General features: G+C 37.7%; 1 protein-coding gene across 1 annotated transcript in view; it reads left to right on the forward strand.

The window, feature by feature from the left end:
* The window catches only part of LOC104673357 (thrombospondin type-1 domain-containing protein 7B-like), a 327,106-nt gene that overhangs the window by 75,624 nt on the left and 224,598 nt on the right, over positions 1–26,884 (forward strand). The window contains exon 4 of the mRNA XM_030916127.1: positions 3,676–3,854. Coding sequence (XP_030771987.1) covers positions 3,676–3,854 — 179 coding nt within the window. The remainder of the gene's footprint in view (positions 1–3,675; positions 3,855–26,884) is intronic.

The following is a 26,884-nucleotide window of genomic DNA, read 5'->3' on the forward strand; positions in this document are numbered from 1 at the left end:
CTGTTGCCAAAAACTGTAAGTGTTAAGTATGTGGGTAAAACTAATCCTTTTGAATATGAGATAGGTATAAGAATATGCAAGTATTAGTATTCCTCACTATGAATTTTCCTTTGGGGCATACTCTGGCATGAAAATAATTTTCTTGAAAAATAAATGTCACTGTTGCTTAGTCCTATTGAATTTCAAAATTATTTTTTACTCATTGAATTTATAACCTTGACTTTCATAGAGATCCTCTGGGTTTACCTCTTACCATAGGGAAAGAAAAAAAGAAGTATTGCTATAGGCTTGCTAATTAAAATCCTTCAATATGCAAGTGTAGAAGAAAATGATTTAAAATCTCAATTAAAAGGGCATCTACTTCAAAATCTGCTTTAACATAGGGTCTACATCGACTTTCAAACATTTAAAGTTTATCTGAAACCTCCTTGAATTTCAGATTTGCATTTGTGAAGTATGCATGCCATGAGAGTTAATCCCACCTAATTTCTAGTTTTCCTCTTTTTATTTGGTAGCAAATGAAAGCATTTTGTGACTCAGTTTCTCTCTAAAATTAAGTAATGTTGTGGCTTCTTTTTAATCCTTTATTTAGCTTTTACTATGTATCTAATAGTGAATTAGTAATCAAAACTCCTTAGAAATGACTGTAAAATTAACATTATGTTAGAGGATTAGTCTTTTAGGAGTGTCTATTGGAGCATTTTTTTTTTTCAACTCCAGAAGGATCTCTTCTGATCACTCTTAGATTTTAGTGTATTCTCTCTTCTCAATGACTATTATTGGGGAAATTTAAAGTCATTCTAATATTAATCTGAAAGAAATATAAATATTTTATATATATACATATATATGTATATATGTGTGTGTATATGTGTGTGTGTGTGTGTGTATAGAGAGAGAGAGAGAGAGAGAGCGGGAGGGAGGGAGGGAGAGAGAAAGATAAGGAGGAAGAATCAAGGAAACAAGGTTCTAAAAGAGCCTGTAGACCAGGGGAGAAATCAGGTGGAAATGAAGAATGTTCCTTATATAGGAAAATGGTTACCTTTTTCATGTTAATATGAAGAGAGAAGAAAAAATTATGAGAATGCATACAGACACATTCATAGGAAACTGAAGGAGTCTCGTCCGTTTCTTGCTTTTTTGTGTGAAGGAAGATGTGAGGAAGATGTGAGGTCTTAGAAGCTTGAAAATAGGTGGAGGTTCGAAAGAGCTGTCTGTGGAATCAGAGTGAGAAAAAAACTCAGAAGAATGACTAAGCAGTGTGAGAAATTGGTTGAAGATAGAGTACATATTAAAGTGTCTCCAGTGTGGTATCAGCATTTTCTTCATCTCTGTTTGGCAGCACTGTTTTAAGAACAGAAAAGGAAGACAGTTGGAGGAAACTAAGTCTGAAGTTTTTCCAGCCTGGGATGGCAGAACACTGGGATGAGGCCATCAACCAAATTGGCAAGAGAGTGGTTAAAGTAATGAACCAGGGAGGCTAAGCTGGTTAGGAAAATAACTAATTTTTGCACAAGCAAAGGCTTGTGGAGAAGATGGAGTAGTCTGTGTAGATATAATTTAAGATAGAAGAGATGGGAGGGTGGGAGGATCAATAAGTTTAGTAGGCAGGCCTCAGAATCACCTGAATGTGTTTTAAAATGACCCTTTCCTGCGTCCCATCGTCTAAGATTCAGGTAGAATTGGTCTATGGTTGGTCCTGGGAAATGGACATAGATTTTACAGACGAGGTTGAAAACCATTGTTTAGAGTCCTTTATAAAGAATGCTGTTTTGTTTTGTTTTGTTTTGTTTGTTTTGTTTTTGTAAAGTGTGTTGACATTTTATTATAAAGGCAATGGAGAATTCGCAAAGGTTTCAAAAAAGGAGTAATAAAAGTTATTTTGTATTTTAGAAAATGTTCTTTTTTTTCTCCCCCTCAGAGTAATTGACAGATACCAAAACAGAACAGTTAAGAAAAACAAAGGCAGACTTGTGGAGAGAATATGTCATTATTCTGGGCCAGAAATGGTACGATCTTGAACTAGGGCCTGACAAAGGAGTTGTAGAATAGGGGACTTATTTGTTTGTTTTAATATAAGGATTTGTGATACATTTTAATGTTTGTGTAGAATGATGGAGGAGTGTCTAAGCTAACTGGAGATACTTATTTTGGATAACTTCTTAGCTTTTCCATTGTTGCATAAAATAATAACACAGACTTCACATCTCAAAACAACCTTTATTATCTCACAGTTTGCATGGGGCAGAAGTTCAGACACAGCTTCTCTGGATTCTCTGCTTAAGGGCTTCACTTGGTTAAAATCAAGGTGTGGGCTGGAGTTGAGATCTCAGCAGAGGCTTGGCTGGGGAAAGCTCCTCTTCTGAACTCCTTCATGTTTTTGGCAGAATTTATCTCCATGCAGCTGTGGGCCTGAAGGCCCTGTGTTCCTGCTAGCCAACAGCAAGAGGCTGCCCTCAGGTCCTAGAGGCTGTTTGCAGTTTCCTGTCATGTGACCATGCCATCAGCATTTCATAGCATGGCTATTTTCTTTTGCAAGGCCAGCAGGAGAATCTCTCTTTCTCTACAAAAAAGGACCCCGTCCCTCTTTTAAGGTTCTTCACCCAATTAAGCCAGGCCCACCTAGTATATCTCAATCTGATTAACTGATATGGTATATTAATCATATCTGTAAATTCCCTTCACCTTTGCCATATACCATAACCTAATAATGGGAGAGACATTCTGTCCCATTCACAGTTCCTTCCCACAGTCAAGCAGAAGAGATTATACAGGCATGTACAACAGGATACAGGAATCAGATGATGCTGCAGTTAATTGGGAAAGGAACACAAGAGAAGTATAAATTTTTAGGAAATTGGTGGCCTCAGTTTTATACATGTTGAATTTTCAGTAAATTGGGCATCAAATTAGAGTGGTTCAGTAGATGGTACAGAATTTAGTGGAGAGATCTGCATTGGAAGTATATATTTGATAGTGATTATTAGAGGTGACAGTTAAAACAGTGAGATTATCCAGAGAAAGACTGTAGCAAGAAGTGGGCTGAAGACACAAGCAAGGCCAAGTAGAGCTAAGACTTCTAAAGCTGTACTTCAACCCACATCTCTTGATTTCAGTGCAATATCCTATTATACAACTTTTTGCTATTCTTCTACTGTCTTCTTTCAATAATATCCCACTCTTCCTAATCTGTGGTCCACTGTCTCTCCTCTTCCCATCCCCAAGTCACATTACAGAATCAACATCTTTTTCAGTGAAAGCCTTGCAGATCATAGACCCTTAAGAAGGATGAACTCTTTTATGATCCCTCTTCCAGACAGTGAATTGTAGGAATCATAGGATGGAAAACACAAAGCCCAGTGAGGGGAGATAGCACCATCTTTAGCTCTGAGCTACCTCATTCCTTCTTATCAGAAACCAGAACTGTGTACTTTTTCCTGTTCCTTTCATCCCAAAATTGCCTACAAAGTAAACAAAATGACACAAATTTGAATGCAGATGTCATATTTATTTATTTCTTAAAACTTTGGTCTGTTTATTTGAGTACAAAATTATTGAACCCACTACAGCAATATTGTTGAAAAATCCAAACTGTGATCGTGGAAATAGAAAGTGAATTTGATCAGTACATTTTAATCAGACTTTCCTCTCTTCTCTTAAATCTTTTTCTGTTAGGTTACATTCAAGAGAAATGTGTCATACCCTGCCCATTTGATTGCAAGTTAAGCGATTGGTCTAGTTGGGGGTCTTGCAGTTCATCTTGTGGAATTGGAGTGAGAATTCGATCCAAATGGCTAAAAGAAAAACCTTACAATGGAGGACGACCATGTCCCAAACTGGATCTCAAGAATCAGGTAAAGTACATGAAGCAACAAATAAGAAGCTAAAAAAGTTATCCTCATCATTATTTCCCATTGAAATTGAAGTCATTTTCTTATTACAAGGAGCTCATGAAAAGTTATCACAATCTCAGAAGAAGATTAAGAGGGCCAAAATTAAAATAATAGTATTAGTAATCGAAGCTTGGCCCCCTCCTGGATAATGCTGAGACAAACTTGATATCCTTAGCAGTAATAATATTTATAAAATCAAATCAAATTGATTTTTAAATGATCTTAAGCTATAATTTTGATATTTTAAAAGTGGGATGTATATATGTACGTGTGTGTGTATATATATACACATATATATTTAAACATAAGTAATAATGTTGGGAGAGTATCACTTACATCATTCATGGCAATATGATTAGTGGCCTTATCCATCAACTCCAAAAATAGTGTTCTATTTTTCTTTCACCTAACACTTTATCCTAATGTTTTTCGTTCTCAATCTTGCCAAATCTTCCACAAGTCTATAAATCTCTTTTGAACTAGTTCTCTACCTGCTTTCTCAAAAATCATAGATATTTTCATAAATAAAACCCTGATAGATCCCTTTCCATATACATGTCTAATGAAATTGCCATCCTAAGCAATCAAAGTTGATTAGAGTATTTCAGTTGGCTTTGTACATATAACAGTCTAAGATTTTGTTAAGAATTATAATAAAGGACTCAAATTTCTCCCATGATTGCATACTGATTATTAGATTAGGACTGATATTACATTAATCAATTGACTAAGTTGAGTACAAGATGATTTTGGTTAAAAGTTTTTTTAATTTTTAGACCGGTTAAGTGTGTCTAATATGAGTTGGTAGATCCTCTGTAATTGGGAAACTTAAGAGAATAGCTACACATGCTTCTATTACTAATTGTAGAATATGAATTTCTACCCTCTCAATTCCATTCACTCTATGCATGCTGTTTAATGTAAGGAAAATCTCATGTCTTTTCTTAATTAATTTTAATAGCATGTTTATTACTGCTCAGACTTGAATAATATGTGTCAATTCAAGACCAATCTCTTTAGCTATTTTTCCCTAAGTTTTTATAAAAGACATATAACTCACTGAAATTTAAAAAAAAATTTCAGCAAGATATGTTTAAGTTCTAAAACAGAACATAGTTATTATGCTAGTCTTGATTTTTAAGGTTATATGATAAAATAATGACCATAGTTTATTCTCTTAAAGAAGATATGAACCTTTTAGGGAAAACAAAGCAGAGGATTATAAAATCAATGTAAAGGTTGAAAAAAAAAACCTCGCAAGATTTTGGTGACAGGAGAGTAAAATATGATTAATGAAAACAGGAGAGAAATAATTAAAGCAGAGATAGTCTGAAGAGATAAGCCTTACAAAGAAAGAAATAATGCAGGTTTATGTTCAGGAGGGAGACTTATAGGGAAATACTCTGTATAAAGACTATTTGCCCATCCCTGGGGGAATTTTCTGGGCATTTAAAATGAAAAGAACTATTAAGCACTTATAAATAATGTATGATAATTCTTTTTATATCTTCCTCAAAACCATCAATGAAAGCTAAGCCTTTATAACACTAGTGTTAAACACTCATTTTAATATGCTAATTTTATGAACTAGGAAATTATCAAGAGAATAAAAGGATTTTATTTGAACTCTGACTTTAAGACTTTATTCTCAGTATGTGAAGGCAAATGTATAGACATATCTATAATATTTGAGAGTAAGAATAAGATAAAAATAACTCATTTTATGAAGGGATGACACAACAGTATTTGGGTGCCTGTTGTGACTTAAAAGAAACTTGTTCTAAGCAATTTATTAACACATAGCACTTATACCCCTGGGAAGTTGTACAAACTAGAAATTAAATCAAAGTTCAAGAATAATCACATCAATTCAATAAGTAAAGGTAAGTCTGTCTGTAGAGGATATTTCTAACTTTTGAGTTCCAGAAGGCAATTGCAGCTTTCCAAAGATATTTTCTTTTTGGTTTTTCTTGATGCTCAGAAAAGAATCCTGAGTTTTAATGATCAGAAATAGAATTTAGTTTGACTTTTATTTTGTTATAAAGAGATTTCAGATATCAAGTATATATGTGGCTAAATTAAGAACCTCACCCCAATCTGTATGTTATATCTTAAAAAAAAAATTTATTTATTGTAAATTGACAATATGGGGGGTACAAAATGATGTGTAATTTATGAATACAGTGTGGAAAAATTAAATCAGGCTAGTTAACATATCTGTTACCTCAAATACTTTTTCTTCTCTGCTAAGAACATTTGAAATTTACTTCTTCTTCTTTTTTTTTTTTTTTTTTGAGACAGAGTCTCACTCTCTCGCCCAGGCTGGAGTGCAGTGGCACGATCTCTGCTCACTGCAAGCTCTGCCTCCCAGGTTCACGCCATTCTCTTGCCTCAGCCTCCCGAGTAGCTGGGACTACAGGTGCCCACCACCATGCCCAGCTAATTTTTTGTATTTTTAGTAGAGACCGGGTTTCACTATGTTAGCCAGGATGGTTTCAATCTCCTGACCTTGTGATCTGCCCGCGTTAGCCTCCGAAAGTGCTGGGGTTACAAGTGTGAGCCACCATGCTGACTTAAAATTTATTTTCATAGCAATTTTGAAATGTACAATACACTACTATTAACTACATTTACCATGCTATGCAATATATCTCAATTGAAAGTAAAATGTATTTCTCCTGAGATTTTGTGCCCTTTAAGCATCATCTCCCCTTCCCTCGACTTCCAGCCTCTGATTACCACCATTCTACTCAGTGTTTCTGTGAACTTGATAGTCTTGGATTCCACATATAAGTGAAAGCATGCAGTATTTTTATTTCTGTGTCTGGATTATTTCACTTATAAGGTTTTCCAGTTGCATCCATGTAGTCTCAAAGGGCAAGGTTTCTTTCTTTTTAAGGTTGAATAGTATCCCATTATGTATCTATATCACATTTTCTTTATCCACTCATCTGTTGATGTACACTTAGGTTGATCCCATAACTGGCTGTTGTAAATAGTGCTGTAATGAGTATGGGAGTGCAGACATCTCTTCAACATACTGATTTCAGATTTTTGGAGTAAGTACCCAGAATTGGGATCGCTGGATCATATAATGCTACTTTTAGTTTTTTTGAGGAACTGCCATATAATTTTCCATAATAGCTTTACTAGTTTACATTTGCACCAAATATGTATAAGGAATCACTTTTCTCTACACATACTTTATATCTTATCATGAGTTAATTGATCAGGACAATAAGTAATAAGTCCTCTCTCTCACTCATAAGTTTTTGAAATAATATAGTGAAAAATCCTAAATTTAAAAGAAATTATCTTCAGAGCCATTCTATCTATCTATCTATCTCTATCTATCTATCTATCTATCTATCTATCTATCTATCTATCTATCTATCTATGTGTATGTGTCTGTGTGTGTGTATGTTTTTGGAAAGATCTCTGTGGTGACTTCATTATATATTCGATTTTATGTATAGGAGAATCCCATTTGTATGTTATACTTTATATAGAGCTTTGTTTGATATTATTCATATTTTTGTAATTCATTTGACAATAAATTGGGTTGTCAGCAATTTTCATTTTTAAAAAATATTCCCCAGCTTCTATTATTTATGGCAATTCTTTAGAGGAGGCCACTATTTGTTTCTCTAGGCTAGGCATATGGTATATTTAGAGTTATACCCACTGAGACTTCAATGTCCTTTAAAGTTCAATTTTACTGCTAGCTTTAGGTTATTCGTCTCCTGTCCAATTTGTTTTAGTTTTCGATTTACTTTCCTATTTTTGGAACCAGATTAATACCCTATTACATTTTTGCCCATAAGTAAGAGCTTTGAAAAAAAGGTAACCAAATTATAACATTAAGAGAGGAACACATCTTTACTATTTGGGCATGAGGAGGATACATAATGTGTCAGATTGAGCCTAACATACTGTTCATAAAAATCTTGAATTTTGATGTGTGTGTGTGTTTATGTAAATGTCAGTATACCTGCGTATACTTACTCATTCTCCTCCACTGTTTCTCTTTAGAATATGAGGTCTTTTTGAGGGCAAGGGCTGTCTTTCTACTTTTGCAACTCATTCCAGCCCCTGTACATTATCTTGTGGGTTGTCAAATTGTATTCACTGGAAATCTTATTTAAAAGATAGCCTTCTCTCTGGATGAGTGGTGCCTAGTTCCACAGAAATAAACAAATATATTAAAACTCTGGTCTCTTATGCTGTGATTTGTCATTAGAATTCTCATAAATGTGAGATCTTCTAGAGGAAAGAGATCAGAATCTCCAAATTATTATTGCCCAAAGAGTCTTTCCAAATTTTCCTGGACCATCTTGGGTGTTTCATTCCCCATTGCAATCTAACACAACAATATAAATGGGAAGGTTGCTATTACGTACACATGCTCCTCATAAATTGTTCTGAATCTGTTAGTGAAATAAGTATTTATCATCTTTCATAAATGCCTCCTTTTTAAACCAAAACCTATCACCATGATAGCTCTTTCTCTAGAAGTGCCTAAATGACAGCAATACTCGAGTAGCTTTCTGCTAAGTGTATTTGTGATGCTAAATACTTTGAGCATGCAACTTGTCCAACGCTCTTATCAATGCATAAAAGGTCTTCTAAATAGTTTATTGTATTATCAGGTCAGTTGGCTAATGTCCTTGACTCAGCTTTGCATATTAAAATACCTAATATATTTTAATTTTTCACAGTCTCTAATGTGTTGAGTAGATTTAATTGCACTTGCACTGTACATTTTTTGCTACATATTTTTTTAATGTTGCCTAATAGAAGATTAAATATGAGGACTTTACATTTACATTTCCCTTTGTGAGTTCTTCACACAGTTAAAACCAAGGGAGTTCCAGAAAACTTTATATTTTGTTTATTAATTGCAAAGCACTGTGTTCAGTTCGTTTGAATAAAAATTTTGTATCAAGATTACCTGTACTTTTTATAAGTACATGCTATTTAAATGCATTTTGAATACAAAAAACTAGCCAGGCGAGGTGGTGGGCGCCTGTAGTCCCAGCTACTCAGGAGGCTGAGGCAGGAGAATGGCGTAAATCCAGGAGGCACAGCTTGCAGTGAGCTGAGATCCGGACACTGTGCTCCAGCCTGGGCAACAGAGCGAGACTCCGTCTCAAAAAAAAAAAAAAAAAAAAAAATACATTTTGAAAATATTTTTATTATGTTTGCAACTGAATGTGAGAATATAAATTAAATATGTGTGTTCTCTAGAAACAATTGCTATTTTAAAGGCGTGTCTTCTCCCCAAAGAGAGGGGCTCTAAATTTGGAAATGAATAATGTAATAAATTTTATTTTTCATATCAGGGTAATGATATTTTTAAGAATTTCTTCTTTCCAAAGATACACAAATATATTTTAGAATGAAGATGACTTTGGAGTGAGAACAGTTTCTATGGAGAAGTAGCTTATGCTCATTCTGATACTGCTTCATTAACTATATTAGCAGGATGTTGGGATGTGAAAATAGGGTAAGTGTCATTCTATTACAATGTTTGTTTACCCAGAAATATATGACTATGCTTCAGATTTAATTTGGTTTAATCAGTGTTGGCCTCTTGCATCTTTTCGACCAGCCCAACTCTCTGATCCTGACCTAAGCCTGATCATTCCTGGCAGACTGCTGCTCACTTTGGACTTAGAACTGGCAGGAGCCCCAGACTTTACTGGAGCAAGAAGTCATCTTCCTGGGTATCCATATGGAAGGCAGCCCAAACTGATCCATGATTGAGCACATTCAGGTCTACCATTCTTACGTGCGGAGGGGAGATTGGTGGTTTTACCTTGGATAAGAACTTGTTTTAAATATGAACCATCACATGCCATATAATTAAGGGCTGCAGTGATTTATTACTCAGGGCTGTTTGGGAGGATTTAATTTAGAAGACGAAACCTCTAAAACATTTTACCTCTCTCTGACATAGTAATAATCCCAAAGCCCAGGTATGTACCCTATCTTGGAGGTGGCATAAAATGCCTTATATAAGCTTGTGTTCTTCCATTTGTATCCTTTATGCCAGTCAGCTAGCCCCGACTCTGTGCTCTCAAGTTGTGGCATTGCGCTAATTGAGCTGAATGGAGCTCAGAGGAGAGGCAATTTTTCTTTTTTGTTCTTGCTCTGTCGCCATTTCCAATAAAAATTGTTTTCTTCTCCTCAAGAGATTCCTCTCTCCCAACATTTGTATCCACACACACTCTATTGTAGATCATTGCAAAGTACTACCCCCTCAGGCTTGTTAAATCTTTTGAATTTTTGATTGTTATTCTTGCGAGCTGTCAGAATCAATCATGAGAAGCAATTTTCCTATATCTGTTGTTCACTTAGTCTTACATTTTACTATATTTTTTCATACTGGGTATTGCTACTCTGCATGCATCCAAACTCCCTTTTAGCTGTTCTTCGAGGTATTTGCTATGTACCTCTAGAATGTTCTCTTCTAGGCTGGCTTGTCAAATGTCCCTAAGGCTGCCCTTGGGCAGGGTTGTCAGGATTGGCTGGAGACAGCTATAAAATTGTGAAGCTGGCAAATTTTGTCTAATTTTGCCATTGGAAGTCTTTCACTGTCCTACCATATCTCATATTATCCCTAGTTCCTTAACTCCTAAAGCCCTGAAATATTAGATAACATTAGCTTCAACAGGAAAATCAAGTCATCCTGTTTGCAATTTTGCAAAACTGTCTTCTTAACCAAGTGGTTCAAGTAGAAACTCCCAAGTAGTTTTCTAGAAAAGTGTTACAACCTGCTTTTCAAATTTTCTCTGAATCAGTCTGTCATTTAAGCTTTAAATAGAGAATGAAAAGCTCTCCCCTCCTTTCAGGCACTGAAATAATAAGGATCTGATTTTAACTATGTGTGTGAAGTTTTTATACTAAATGTACCAGAGGACTTTAAAAAGTTTGTGGAAAAATAGAATTAACAGATAAAAATAAAAAGATAAACTTTTTCAGCATAAGCTCCATCCAGGTCAAGACCCTTCTGTAAGTGATGATACTAGCCATTTAGTTCATCCCTAAATAACTGCGGGTTCTGGAAATGTAACCATGTCAATGCAATCAATCATTTTTTACATTATTAACTAAAGAAAAATGGGTACCCTTTCAAGTTCTTTTTAAGATTAGGAAACAAAAAACAAGTTAGAAGAACCAAATCAGGACGGTAAGTGGATGCCTAATGATTCCTATGAAAACTCTCACAAAATTGCTCTTGTTTGAAGAAAGGAATAAGCAGGAACATCATTGTGATAAAGAGTGAATCTCTAGTGAAGGTTTCCCAGGGGTCTTTCTGCTAAAGTTTGTATTATTTTTTTCTCAAAACATTCTCACAATAAGTGGATGTCATCATTCTCTGAACCTCCAGAAAGTCAGCAAGCAAAATGCCTTGAGCATTCCAAAAAGCTGTTGTTACAGCCTCTGCTTTTGACTGGTCTGCTTTTCCTTTGACTGGACCACTTCCTCCTCTTGGTAGCCATTGCTTTGATTGTGCTTTGTCTTTAGGACAGCACTGATAAAGCCATGTTTCATTTCCTGTTACAACTCTTTGAAAAAATGCATCAGAATCTGGATCCCACTTTTAAAAACTTTCATTTATAGCTCTGCTTTTGTCTGCAGCTAATCTGGATGCAACAGTTTTGGCACCCATCAAATGGAAAGTTTGCTCAAGTTTAAGTTTTTTTCAGTCAGAATTGTGTAAGCTGCAGCAGTTGAGACATCTATAGTGTTGGCTATTGTTTATGCTGTTAGTCATCAGTCATCTTCAATTCAGGCACTACCAAGATAAGATTTTTCCTCAAAAATTGATGTGGATGGTCTGCCCCTTTGGGCTTCATCTTCAACTTTGTCTAATCCCTTCTTAAAATGAGTTATCTTTTTGTAAACTGATACGTTATTTGGGGCACAGTCTCCACAAACTTTTCAAAAAGATCAATGATTACACCATTCTTGTACCCAAGATTCCCCATAAATTTGATTTTGGTTCTTGCTCTAGTTTTAGAAGAATTCATGTTGCTCTAATGGGATTCTTTTCAAACTGATATCTTATCTTTCTTAATGCATCAAGCTAGATCATGTCTGGACATGTTGTAAGAAGTTAATATGAGTTTATTTTGGTAAAAAAAAATTTGAAATCTCTGTGTACTTTTTTCACCATACACATTTTCCATGAACTTTTTAAGGACCCCTTATAATAGTTTGAAAATTAAATCCAAACGGATGGGAGTACAGTATCTTTTTTAAAAAAATTGAAAAAGAAATTTCCTAATACCATTTGAGAGTAAGATTCTAAATTGCATGCTAAGTCTCCCATTCTTTAGATTTTTTTCAAGCTTTATTCCAATATTAAGATAAAGTAACAGAAAGCAAGTGACCTATACATTGTCACAGGTTCCTGCAGAAAAACATTTCTTAAAACATGATTTTATTTTTATCTACATGACTTAAGATTCAAGATAAAAAGACTGGATATAGTGGCTCAAGTCTGTAATCTCAGCACTTTGAGAGGCTGAGACAGGCAGATCACTTGAGATCAGGAGTTCAAGACCAGCCTGGCCAACATGGCGAAACCCCATCTCTACTAAAAATACAAAAATTAGCCAGGGGTGGTGATGGGTGCCTGTAATCCCAGCTACTTGGGAGGGTGAAGCAGGAGAATCGCTTGAACCTAAGAAGTAGAGGTTGCAGTGAGCCGAGATTGTGCCCACTGCACTCCAGCCTGGGTGACAGAGTGAGACTCTGTCTTTAAAAAAAAAAAAAAAAAAAAAAATTCAAGATTAAATTAATCTCTCTGAGGAGCCTATCTAAGTCTTTTGAAATCCAGAGTTTATTGATCGTAACCATTATTGGTCATAAGAATGGAAAAATCACTGGGATTGGGAGGAGATTGTTATAAAAACAGCTTCCCAGGTACCTGCTCTGGAATTTGTAGTTCAGTACACTCAGAGCAGATCAAGGAAGGTGTATTTGTTAAAACAAAAAGGGTTTATTTTTGCTAGTTCTTCTGATCAGGCAGGTTTGTGAATACTATCAGGGTGAAGATTCTTGCCCAGTGAAGTCATCATTTCTTCTGCAGTCAGCCATGGAAAAACTTTTCTCTGCAGTTGACTTAGCCTATCCTTTCTAATTCAAACAATGGAAGAAATCACTCCTTATTTGCATAATACCATACTCAAAGCAAATCTGTGAGGACCCTTCCATTTTACGGAAGAGGAGACTAAGGTTTAGAAGATATAATAGCTTGTCCAGTGTCACCCATTGGTATATTAAGTGGTTAAGACTCAATCAGTTCTCTTTTCAAATTGAACTTTTCTGAGTCTCTATTTCATAATCTGGTCAATGGGTATAACTGTGACAACTATCTCCTAAGCTTATTATGATTATTAAATAAGCTAAAATGAATATAAACTTCATATCTCATTGCTTGATACACAGTAAGTACTTGATAAATATTAAGTATGAAAATTTTTTCTTGGTCTGTAACATATAATATCTATTTCCACATCAGTTTACTTTTATTTATATTATATTGCCTTTTAGAAATAAGTTATGCAGATTGCTCCTCTTTTTTCAATTATCTCCTGGAGCATTTGGACTCAAATATTTTCATTGTAATGATTCATCTTAGATGCATAGGAAAAGCTGTTGTCACTGCATCCTGTATGGAAGTAGTCTGTTTTATTTGATTCCTAAACACCTTATTTGGCATAGCATTTTTTCCCTAATGACAAAAAGTAATATAACTTTTAAATAACTTCCCATGAATGTGTAATTCTTTAGCCCTTTTTGTGTATTTATAAGAAGGAGTGCATACAGAAAGACGCACAAATCATTAGGTACACAACTCACAACTCTATGCATTTTCACACAGTAAACATTCTCACTCACTTACTATCCAGATCAAGAAATAACGTATCATCAATATATCAGATGACCCCTCTGTTTCCTAAATCCTTCGCTGCCACCTTCCTCTCACCAAAGATAACTACTATGCAGTTTTTAAACATCATAGATTAGTTTTATCACTGAGGAAAACAACTTTACATAAGTGGAATTTTGCATTATGTACTCTTTCATGTCTACCTTTTTCTACTTAATATTATTATTCATGTTGTTACATGTAGCAATATTTTGTTGATTTTTAGTTCCTTATTTCATTGTATATACTTCATTATTTTATTGTATATACCACATTTTGTCATTTTATTGTTGATGGGCATTTGGGTTATTTCCAGTCTGGGGCTATTACAAATAACACTCTGACCATTCTTGTATAAGTCTTTTAATAGTAGACACATGTGTATGCATTTCTGTTCAGTACATGCCTAAGAGTAGAATTGCTAGATCATAGGATATGTATATATTCAATTTTAGTAGCGATTGGCATTTCATCTTAACTGGTAAACTATCACAGGTCTTCCTAAATTCTGATAGTAGATAATTTTAGATAATGACTTAACTATGACCTGAAACCATGAAAAGAGGTGTAAAAGCCATATGGGTACAATAAATGTTTATTTCAACACTTCTCATCACAGCATATCAGTAACTGCTGCCTACTCCTGAGTCATATATCTTGCCCCAAATGGCAAAAGTACATGAGCACTACCTTCCCTCTGGACTCTGCTCACTGCACTCCAAAATAACCATCATAACCATTATGTTTCCTCTGTCTCTTATCTCCTTCTCTCCTCTTCAATCTATTGTTCATACAGAAACCTTAATGAATTTTCTAGATCATTAGTCTAATATGCCTTAAAAATTTTCAAAACTTCTTGTTGCCTTTGAGATAACAAACAAACGACATGGTATAGTTTTAAAAATGTTTTATGACCCTCCCCAATAACACTTTTCTGAGCCAGAGACATGCTTAAATAACCATGCTCAGGTAAACTGCTGAGGAGTCAGATGGAAGGGGCCACTTTTGTCTTTCTATCTCCTCATCAGCCCTCATCCAGGCTGTCTCATAAAGAGTGTGAAAGTTTCATGTCCTCAGGTTGATCATCTAAATCAGCTGATTGATATCAAATATGGTATCTCTTAATAAAACTTGTCTTTCAACTTACTTTGCAAGTCACCAGAGATTCTTTTTTTTTTTTTTTTTTTTATTATACTTTAAGTTCTAGGGTACATGTGCATAACGTGCAGGTTTGTTACATATGTATACTTATGCCATGTTGGTGTGCTGCACCCATCAACTCGTCAGCACCCATCAATTCATCATTTATATCATGTATAACTCCCCAATGCAATCCCTCCCTCCTCCCCCCTCCCCCCTCCCCATGATAGACCCCAGTGTGTGATGTTCCCCTTCCCGAGTCCAAGTGATCTCATTGTTCAGTTCCCACCTATGAGTGAGAACATGCGGTGTTTGGTTTTCTCTTCTTGTGATAGTTTGCTAAGAATGATGGTTTCCAGCTGCATCCATGCACAAAGGACGCAAACTCATCCTTTTTTATGGCTGCATAGTATTCCATGGTGTATATGTGCCACATTTTCTTAATCCAGTCTGTCACAGATGGACATTTGGGTTGATTCCAAGTCTTTGCTATTGTGAATAGTGCCGCAATAAACATACGTGTACATGTGTCTTTGTAGTAGACTAATTTATAATCCTTTGGGTATATACCCAGTAGTGGGATGGCTGGGTCATATGGTACATCTAGTTCTAGATCCTTGAGGAATTGCCATACTGTTTTCCATAATGGTTGAACTAGTTTACAATCCCACCAACAGTGTAAAAGTGTTCCTATTTCTCCACATCCTCTCCAACACCTGTTGTTTCCTGACTTCTTAATGATTGCCATTCTAACTGGTGTGAGATGGTATCTCATTGTGGTTTTGATTTGCATTTCTCTGATGGCCAGTGATGATGAGCATTTTTTCATGTGTCTGTTGGCTGTATGAATATCTTCTTTTGAGAAATGTCTGTTCATATCCTTTCCCCACTTTTTGATGGGGTTGTTTGTTTTTTTCTCGTATATTTGTTTGAGTTCTTTGTAGATTCTGGATATTAGCCCTTTGTCAGATGAGTAGGTTGCAAAAATTTTCTCCCATTCTGTAGGTTGCCTGTTCACTCTGATGGTAGTTTCTTTTGCTGTGCAAAAGCTCTTTAGTTTAATTAGATCCCATTTGTCAATTATGGCTTTTGCTGCCGTTGCTTTTGGTGTTTTAGACATGAAGTCCTTGCCCATGCCTATGTCCTGAATGGTACTACCTAGATTTTCTTCTAGGGTTTTTATGGTATTAGGTCTAACATTTAAGTCTCTAATCCATCTTGAATTAATCTTCGTATAAGGGGTAAGGAAAGGATCCAGTTTCAGCTTTCTACTTATGGCTAGCCAATTTTCCCAGCACCATTTATTAAATAGGGAATCCTTTCCCCATTTCTTGTTTCTCTCAGGTTTGTCAAAGATCAGATGGCTGTAGATGTGCGGTATTATTTCTGAGGACTCTGTTCTGTTCCATTGGTCTATATCTCTGTTTTGGTACCAGTACCATGCTGTTTTGGTTTCTGTAGCCTTGTAGTATAGTTTGAAGTCAGGTAGCGTGACGCCTCCAGCTTTGTCCTTTTGACTTAGGATTGTCTTGGCAATGCGGGCTCTTTTTTGGTTCCATATGAACTTTAAAGCAGTTTTTTCCAATTCCGTGAAGAAAGTCATTGGTAGCTTGATGGGGATGGCATTGAATCTATAAATAACCTTGGGGAGTATGGCCATTTTCACGATATTGATTCTTCCTATCCATGAGCATGGTATGTTCTTCCATTTGTTTGTGTCCTCTTTGATTTCACTGAGCAGTGGTTTGTAGTTCTCCTTGAAGAGGTCCTTTACATCCCTTGTAAGTTGGATTCCTAGGTATTTTATTCTCTTTGAAGCAATTGTGAATGGAAGTTCATTCCTGATTTGGCTCTCTGCTTGTCTGTTGCTGGTGTATAAGAATGCTTGTGATTTTTGCACATTAATTTTGTATCCTGAGACTTTGCTGAAGTTGCTTATCAGCTTAAGGAGATTTTGGGCTGAGACGATGGGGTTTTCTAAATATACAATCATGTCATCTGCAAACAGGGACAATTTGACTTCTTCTTTTCCTAACAGGATACCCTTGATTTCTTTCTCTTGCCTGATTGCCCTAGCCAGAACTTCCAACACTATGTTGAATAGGAGTGGTGAGAGAGGGCATCCCTGTCTTGTGCCAGTTTTCAAAGGGAATTTTTCCAGTTTTTGCCCATTCAGTATGATATTAGCTGTGGGTTTGTCATAAATAGCTCTTATTATTTTGAGGTACGTTCCATCAATACCGAATTTATTGAGCGTTTTTAGCATGAAGGGCTGTTGAATTTTGTCAAAAGCCTTTTCTGCATCTATTGAGACAATCATGTGGTTCTTGTCTTTGGTTCTGTTTATATGCTGGATTACGTTTATTGATTTGCGAATGTTGAACCAGCCTTGCATCCCAGGGATGAAGCCCACTTGATCATGGTGGATAAGCTTTTTGATGTGCTGCTGAATCCGGTTTGCCAGTATTTTATTGAGAATTTTTGCATCAATGTTCATCAGGGATATTGGTCTAAAATTCTCTTTTTTTGTTGTGTCTCTGCCAGGCTTTGCTATCAGGATGATGTTGGCCTCATCAAATGAGTTAGGGAGGATTCCCTCTTTTTCTATTGATTGGAATAGTTTCAGAAGGAATGGTACCAGCTCCTCCTTGTACCTCTGGTAGAATTCAGCTGTGAATCCATCTGGTCCTGGACTTTTTTTGGTGGGTAGGCTATTAATTGTTGCCTCAATTTCAGAGCCTGCTATTGGTCTATTCAGGGATTCAACTTCTTCCTGGTTTAGCCTTGGGAGAGTGTAAGTGTCCAGGAAATTATCCATTTCTTCTAGATTTTCTAGTTGATTTGCGTAGAGGCGTTTATAGTATTCTCTGATGGTAGTTTGTATTTCTGTGGGGTCAGTGGTGATATCCCCTTTATCATTTTTTATTGCATCTATTTGATTCCTCTCTCTTTTTTTCTTTATTAGCCTTGCTAGCGGTCTGTCAATTTTGTTGATCTTTTCAAAAAACCAACTCCTGGATTCATTGATTTTTTGGAGGGTTTTTTGTGTCTCTATCTCCTTCAGTTCTGCTCTGATCTTAGTTATTTCTTGCCTTCTGCTAGCTTTTGAATGTGATTGCTCTTGCCTCTCTAGTTCTTTTAATTGTGATGTTAGAGTGTCAATTTTAGATCTTTCCTGCTTTCTCTTGTGGGCATTTAGTGCTATAAATTTCCCTCTACACACTGCTTTAAATGTGTCCCAGAGATTCTGGTATGTTGTATCTTTGTTCTCATTGGTTTCAAAGAACATCTTTATTTCCGCTTTCATTTCGTTATGTACCCAGTAGTCATTCAGGAGCAGGTTGTTCAGTTTCCATGTAGTTGAGCGGTTTTGATTGAGTTTCTTAGTCCTGAGTTCTAGTTTGATTGCACTGTGGTCTGAGAGACAGTTTGTTATAATTTCTGTTCTTTTACATTTGCTGAGGAGTACTTTACTTCCAATTATGTGGTCAATTTTGGAATAAGTGCGATGTGGTGCTGAGAAGAATGTATATTCTGTTGATTTGGGGTGGAGAGTTCTATAGATGTCTATTAGGTCCGCTTGGTGCAGAGATGAGTTCAATTCCTGGATATCCTTGTTAACTTTCTGTCTCGTTGATCTGTCTAATGTTGACAGCGGAGTGTTGAAGTCCCCCATTATTATTGTATGGGAGTCTAAGTCTCTTTGTAAGTCTCTAAGGACTTGCTTTATGAATCTGGGTGCTCCTGTATTGGGTGCATATATATTTAGGAGAGTTAGCTCTTCCTGTTGAATTGATCCCTTTACCATTATGTAATGGCCTTCTTTGTCTCTTTTGATCTTTGATGGTTTAAAGTCTGTTTTATCAGAGACTAGGATTGCAACCCCTGCTTTTTTTTGTTCTCCATTTGCTTGGTAGATCTTCCTCCATCCCTTTCTTTTGAGCCTATGTATGTCTCTGCATGTGAGATGGGTCTCCTGAATACAGCAGACTGATGGGTCTTGACTCTTTATCCAGTTTGCCAGTCTGTGTCTTTTAATTGGAGCATTTAGTCCATTAACATTTAAGGTTAATATTGTTATGTGTGAACTTGATCCTGCCATTATGATATTAACTGGCTATTTTGCTCGTTAGTTGATGCAGTTTCTTCCTAGCCTCGATGGTCTTTACATTTTGCCAAGTTTTTGCGATGGCTGGTACCGGTTGTTCCTTTCCATGTTTAGGGCTTCCTTCAGGGTCTCTTGTAAGGCAGGCCTGGTGGTGACAAAATCTCTAAGCATTTGCTTATCTGTAAAGGATTTTATTTCTCCTTCACTTATGAAACTTAGTTTGGCTGGATATGAAATTCTGGGTTTAAAATTCTTTTCTTTAAGAACGTTGAATATTGGCCCCCACTCTCTTCTGGCTTGTAGAGTTTCTGCCGAGAGATCTGCTGTTAGTCTGATGGGCTTCCCTTTGTGGGTGACCCGACCTTTCTCTCTGGCTGCCCTTAAGATTTTTTCCTTCATTTCAACTTTGGTGAATCTGGCAATTATGTGTCTTGGAGTTGCTCTTCTGGAGGAGTATCTTTGTGGCGTTCTCTGTATTTCCTGAATTTGAATGTTGGCCTGCCCTACTAGGTTGGAGAAGTTCTCCTGGATGATATCCTGAAGAGTGTTTTCCAACTTGGTTCCATTTTCCCCCTCACTTTCAGGCACCCCAATCAGACGTAGATTTGGTCTTTTTACGTAATCCCATACTTCTTGCAGGCTTTGCTCATTTCTTTTTCTTCTTTTTTCTTTTGGTTTCTCTTCTCGCTTCATTTCATTCATTTGATCTTCAATCGCTGATACTCTTTCTTCCAGTTGATCGAGTCGGTTACTGAAGCTTGTGCATTTGTCACGTATTTCTCGTGTCATGGTTTTCATCTCTGTCATTTCGTTTATGATCTTCTCTGCATTAATTAGTCTAGCTGTCAATTCTTCCACTCTTTTTTCAAGATTTTTAGTTTCTTTGCGCTGGGTACGTAATTCCTCCTTTAGCTCTGATAAGTTTGATGGACTGAAGCCTTCTTCTCTCCTCTCGTCCAAGTCATTCTCTGACCAGCTTTGATCCGTTGCTGGCGATGGGCTGCGCTCCTTTGCAGGGGGAGATGCGCTCTTATTTTTTGAATTTCCAGCTTTTCTGCCCTGCTTCTTCCCCATCTTTGTGGTTTTATCTGTCTCTGGTCTTTGATGGTGGTGACGAACTGATGGGGTTTTGGTATAGGTGTCCTTCCTGTTTGATAGTTTTCCTTCTGACAGTCAGAAGGACTCTCTGTTGGTCTGTTGGAGATTGCTTGAGGTCCACTCCAGACCCTGTTTGCCTGGGTATCAGCAGCAGAGGTTGCCGAAGATAGAATATTGCTGAACAGCGAGTGTACCTGTCTGATTCTTCCTTTGGAAGTGTCCTCTCAGGGGTGTACTCCACCCTGTGAGGTGTGGGGTGTCAGACTGCCCCTAGTGGGGGATTTCTCCCAGCTAGGCTACTCAGGGGTCAGGGACACACCTGAGCAGGCAGTCTGTCCGTTCTCAGATCTCAACCTCCGCGTTGGGAGATCCGCGGCTCTCCCCAAAGCTGTCAGACAGAGTCGTTCGCGTCTGCACCGGCTCCCGCTACTTCCCCTGTTGGTCTTCAGCTGTGCGCTGTCCCCAGAGGTGGAGACTACAGAGACAGGCAGGCTTCCTTGAGCTGCTGTGAGCTCCACCCAGTTCGAGCTTCCCAGCGGCTTTGTTTACCTACTTAAGCCTCAGCAATGGCGGGCGCCCCTCCCCCAGCCTCGCTGCTGCCTTGCGGATAGATCGAGGCAGACTGCTGTGTTAGCAGTGAGGGAGGCTTCGTGGGCGTGGGACCCTCCCGGCCAGGTGTGGGATATATTCTCCTGGAATGCCTGTATGCTTACAGCGCAGTATTGGGGTGGGAGTTACCCGATTTTCCAGGTGTTGTGTGTCTCAGTTCCCCTGGCTAGGAAAACGGATCCCCTTCCCCCGTGCGCTTCCAGGTGAGGCGATGCCTCGCCCTGCTTCAGCTCTCGCTGGTCAGGCTGCAGCAGCTGACCAGCACCGATTGTCCGGCACTCCCTAGTGAGATGACCCCAGTACCTCAGTTGAAAATGCAGAAATCACCGGTCTTCTGTGTCGCTCGCGCTGGGAGTTGGAGACTGGAGTTGTTCCTATTCGGCCATCTTGCTCCGCCCCCGAGATTCTTTAATGAAATTATGTATAGTAATCTGCCTTTGTCTGCAGTTTTGCTTTCCATGGATTCAGTTACCTGCAGTCAATATTAAAATAAAAATTCCAGACATAAACAATCCATAAGTGTTGTGCAGCATCCTGAATAGGGTGATGAAATCTCATGCCACGTATCTGTATCCTGCTTGGGACATGAAACATCCCTTTGTCCAGTGTCTCCACGCTGTATACTCTATTTACCAGTTAGTCACTTAGTAGCCCTCTTGGTTATCAGATTGAGAAAGAAATATAAACAACTCTGTATCTGAGAAATGTGACCTTCTTTAAGTTATAAAAGCTCACAGGGGCATTTAAAATGTAACAGCATTCGCTCACTCCGTCTTGAGCTAAGTGATTATCTTTTGAAGCCACTTGCTATGTGGGCTCTAGACTAACTGAGGCCAAGTAGCCATGAAAAATGCCGTGCATGCTGTAGTTCACCAACGCATAGCCAATCACTAGCCAATGCTATTTCTATAAGCCAATACGAATGCCTGACAACCAACTTTTGTAATTGCTCCCTCTCCTGATTCGTCCTTTTAAAACAAAACAAAACAAACAAACAAAATAACTTGAGGCTCTCCTTTGTTCTCCAAAGCACTCTGCAAGGTAACCTGGAAGTGTGTTCCAGGCTGCAGCCTTCAACATTGGCCCAAATAAACTCTCAATATTAATTTAGCCTCAGCTTCTTCCTTTTAGGTTGACAAGATTGGCTGTTGTGGTATTGCAGTGCCTGTGTTCAAGTAACCATTATTTCCCTTAAAAATGGCTCAAAAGCACAAGGGTAGTGAAACTCAAAATTCACATATGCCAAAGAGAAGCCATGAAGTGCTTCCTTTAAGTGAATAGGTAAAAATTCTCAACTTAATAAGGAAAGAAAAAAAATTGTATGCTGAAGTTGCTAAGATCGATGGTAAGAGTCAATTTTCTATCTGTGAAATTGTGAAGAAGGAAAACAAGTCCATACATAGTAATACAGGATTTGGCACTATCTGCAGTTTCAGGCATCCACTGGGAGTCTTGGAATGTATCCCCCATGGGGAAGGGGGCACAGTACAGCATTTGAGCTTGCTCTATTGCCCTTTACTGGGAACTACTCATCAAATTCCTTCTACATTGGATTTAAAATCATGTTCAATTGTCATGTAAATAAAGACAGTTCACAAATCTAGAGACAGCAAGGACCATGTAGCGTAAGACAGGGGGCAACTACAACACCAAGACAAAAGTTGTGGTTGCTTTTCTCTGTATTCAGAGCAAGGAGACACAACTGTATTAAACTTATAATTGGTCCAAAATTTTGTATTTTGCTCATTTAAAGGGACATTTCACACTTCCATGCATGTATTTTTATACCATATTTTAAAATCTTGTTCAAACTCAACTGCTTTTTTTTTTTCTCTCTCTCTTTTTCTGGGAGTCTGAAACAAACTCAACTTTTTACTCTTTCTTACCTGACAACCTATTTAATATAACATGCTGCCCCTACCCCCCATCACTCCCCCCATTTACCCTTCTGTGGCTTTTCTTCTTCTACTGTCATCCCAAAGGCCAACAGGATGGCTAAATAGTAGCTACAAGAGCTTTATTGGCAACATTGGTTATCAAGCCTGGAAGGAAAAGTCTCCAGTGTGTACAAAAGATGTTCATTCTTTGAAGAGGAGAAGGATGTATTGGGTTTTTTGCCTCACAGAGTCAGTATCATCCATATTTGGCGGGTTTGGGGGAAAAGCTATACATATTTATGAGGCAAGGTGAGTGCATGAACAATGGATAGACATATATGTAATGAATATCTCATCTTCACTTTGGGAGGGCTTTAGCATTACAATGAGGTGGAATTTTACACTTTATGTCAAAAAGTGATCTGTGAGACACAAAGACAGCTTGTGTACAACCTCTATAAGCTGACTGAAACTGGCTTAAAGTCTGCAATAGCTTATCAGAAAAGGATGTTTGTAAGGCTAGTCCCCTGTCTACTCAGAGTTGTAGGTGTGGGTTGTAAATCAGAGCTGATGGCTCCTATGGTTAGGAGGTTTAGCCCATACGCGTATAGATATTTGTCATGCTAGCCAGAGCCTGAATCCCTAACTTGTAGATAACTGTTTTTTAACCTTTGGGTCCATCATAATTGATAGAGGGACATATATTTGAGTCTCTCATATTATACTACAATATGATTTCCTCATTTACTTTTTGGTTTTAATGTTTATCCCTCCCCAACACCCCCAAAACATATACTACTTAGTTCCCATGAATGCCTTAAAAACTGCTAACAGTGTTATCTTAGGTTGGGTTCTCCCAGAAACAGTGCAGGATTCAAGAGCAAGAATTTTATTTTTAAGTGCAGACAACACCATTAGGAAAGTGAGTAAGAAGTGTTACAAAAAAAAGAAGAAGCCAAGAGAGATACATTGTTAAGCCAGGTACCATAGTGGCCACTGAAGTTTAAGCTTGTGGGTAACTCTGGGAGGCTGTGCAGAACACATGCCTCAGATTTATCTCACCTGAAGGGTCACGGAGCTGGGATATTCATAAGGAAATTTCTGAGAGTCCCTGATGGAGGGAATGTTAAGTCTTTGCACCTTGTACTAAGCATAAGCAGTCTTCTGTTCTGGAAGAAACCCTTAGGCATAGAAATACAGATGCCAGCAGTTGGAATTTGGCCAGAGCACAGTGAAAAGTTGCTACTATTATTATCTCCATATTGAAGAGCTGCTCAATTGGCTTAATTGGCTTTTTAAAAAATTATTTTATTTATTTATATACTTTTACTGAGGATAGTGTGTGGTCTGTGCTATCCATGTCGAAACCAGAAGTGCATTTTATTTCCAAGAAAAATGTGTTTTATGATAGCCCAGTGGTCGATTAGATGTATATCTTTAGTCGTTTGTGTTTGGAGTAAAATAGGTGTATAATCATCTCGCTCTGCAATCTTCTGTGGTCTCTCCTGAGACTGATTCCTTATCCTTTGTGGATGTTGAATCAAGGTTATTGCAAAGAGCAAATCTGGGTGTAGAGCCCAAAGCATGTCCCAATTTAGGAGAGAGAAATAAGGACATGGAAAGGCTTCAGAACAACCCTACAAGGATCCTTTTTTTCTCATTTATATGCTCTGCTGTACGTTAATCCTCCTTTCTACCACTGCTAGCAAGTATGGTTTTGTTTGTCTGAAATTTGTCTGAAACTAGGAGTAAGCAGGAGGCAGAGTAGGGTGGGACTGGCATGTGAGCCCCTTCGATGGCATTCCCCATGCATGAAAAAAAAAAAAAAAAAAAAAAAACACAAAGAGAACCTGGATGAACATAACTAAGACATTCCAGGACAATTGGATACTAGAGTAATAGACAGTTCAAGTTCAGTAGAAACCTAAAAATATCTAATCTACTAGTTGCCAAACTAGTTAGATCAAACTGCACGTTAGATTTACATGAGAAGATTTATGACCCCTGCTCCTCTTCCTAGGCCAATTAAATCAGAATCTCTAGTGATGTGATCCAACTGTCCATATGTTTATAAATCTCCAGGTGATTCTAATGGGCAGATAGGACTGAGAATTGCTGTCTGAGGCAACCCTTTCCTTCTGCAAATGAGGTAACTGGTGCTCAGAGAGGTGATATGACACCTAATTACTAACTAGAACAGGGGTCCTGACACTTGGTCCATTGTTGTTCTTTCCTACTTTGAATACATCTTCCACCCAAAGGAATGCAAGTGCAATAAGACACATCAGTAACCTGGGTGTGCACTACATGTTCATTGTTCTTAGACACAAACAAGCCAGTGGCACTCCGACTTCATCCTCTAATATTCCCTTCTGACAATGACTCTCTGAACCACTAATGTCAAGTGGCCTTTACCACGAGCAAGTAATCTCTTTTGGAAGATGGTTTAACTGAACCTGTAATTTCCAACAACTTTCTGTTTCTTAGGCGGGGAAAGACCTTACCTCATGGCTGTGTGTATTCCTCTATGTGGAAAAATAAAACATAAGGTATTTCATGGCCCCATGGTTTGGAGTGGCACAATATGGTGGTAAATGTATTTTCCTTTGCATTATTTGTTAAATATTACATGTATATCCTCAAGCTATATAAATAAAAACATTGCAAGTGTTATGCAGGTGAGTAAAATGATATGAGTATATTATATGGATGAGAATTTTGTACCAAACAGTATTTTGTTAATAAGCCCCAATAGCTTTCAAAAAGAGAAGTGGTAACAATAAAGTGGAATTCAAGGTAATTGTAAATATTTTGGAAGGCTTTAACTTAGTGTACTTGTGCTATTATTCGTTCATTCTTTCATTTATTCATCACACATTTATTTTACTCTACTGCTCAGTGAGTTTCCATTGAGAACTGGCATTCCAGGAGTTTTGAATGGGAGGTCATAAAGTGTGAAGTATCAATAATAATGCTCTGGATAAAGCTTGTCCCACCCGTGGCCTGCATGTGGCCCAGAACGGCTTTGAATGTGGCCCAACACAAATTTGTAAACTTTCTTAAAACATTATGAGATGTTTTTTTGTGTGTGATTTTTTTTTTCTTAGCTCATCAGCTATCATTAGTGTTACTGTGTTTTATGTATAGCCCAAGACAATTCTTCCAGTGTGGTTCAGGGAAGCCAAAAGATTGGACACGGCTACTCTAGATGCTTATGGCAGCCGAGCTGCTATACCTTTTTCAAATATACATGAAATCAGTTTGCACTCAGTCAGTAAAATTGCCCCTTCTCCTGTTTATTAGGATGATTTGCAACTAAGAGAAACCTTAAGCCAAATGAGCTTGAAGAGTAAGGAAATGCATTACCTCATACAGCAAGAAGTCCAGAGGTTATGGAGGCTCCAGGACAGGTTGGCTCTGTGGCTCAGCAATGTCATAAAGACAGAGCTTCTTTTCATTTCTCTCTGCTTTATCTTCAGTGTTGGCTTCATTCTCTGGTTGTTAGCAAGACGGCCCAGCAGTTTGCAGAGTAGCTTCCTGAAGCAGCAGTGACCAAAGAGTAAGAGAGTGTTGCTGTTCTGGGAATCTTAGGTACAACAAAATTCTCCCAGTGTCTCCCCAGCTCCCACAGAAGCTTTTCCCTCATGCCGCACTTACTGAAGCTGCATTCGTGAACTACTCATTGGAAGAAGTCCTGGGAAGAGCTTGATTTGCCCAGACAAGTGGTTTCCAACCTTTTATTTCTTAAACTTCTTGGCACATATAGAAATCTGTAATATTTGATGAACTGGGATACATGTTCAGAACTGCTTAAGGCAACAGTGAACGATCTGAGACCCTAGGCTCTGTGGGGTGGTGACAGCAATGTCTCAGTCACACCTGGAATGCATTTGTTACATGGTGTGGGAGGGCAGGACTTCTCAGACTTTAATATGTACATGAATCATCTGACAGATGTTGCTTCAGTGCACACTGTGATTGAGTAGGTCTGGGGAAAAGGAGATAGCCTGCACTTCGAACAGCTGCCAGATGAGGGCAAAGCTGCTGGTCTGCAGATTACACTTTGAGATGCTAATGTATCTTAACTAGTTGGGAGGTTTTTTCCGTAGGCTGATCACCTAGGGTGGAATACTTGTTGAGGAGTAAATGAGAATGTCCACTATATACACTTAATGTTACTCTCTTTTTGATACCTAATTTGATAAGCATATAGTTT

This window comes from Rhinopithecus roxellana, chromosome 14 (assembly GCF_007565055.1).
Source record: "Rhinopithecus roxellana isolate Shanxi Qingling chromosome 14, ASM756505v1, whole genome shotgun sequence".
In the NCBI taxonomy this organism is placed as follows: Eukaryota; Metazoa; Chordata; class Mammalia; order Primates; family Cercopithecidae; genus Rhinopithecus; species Rhinopithecus roxellana.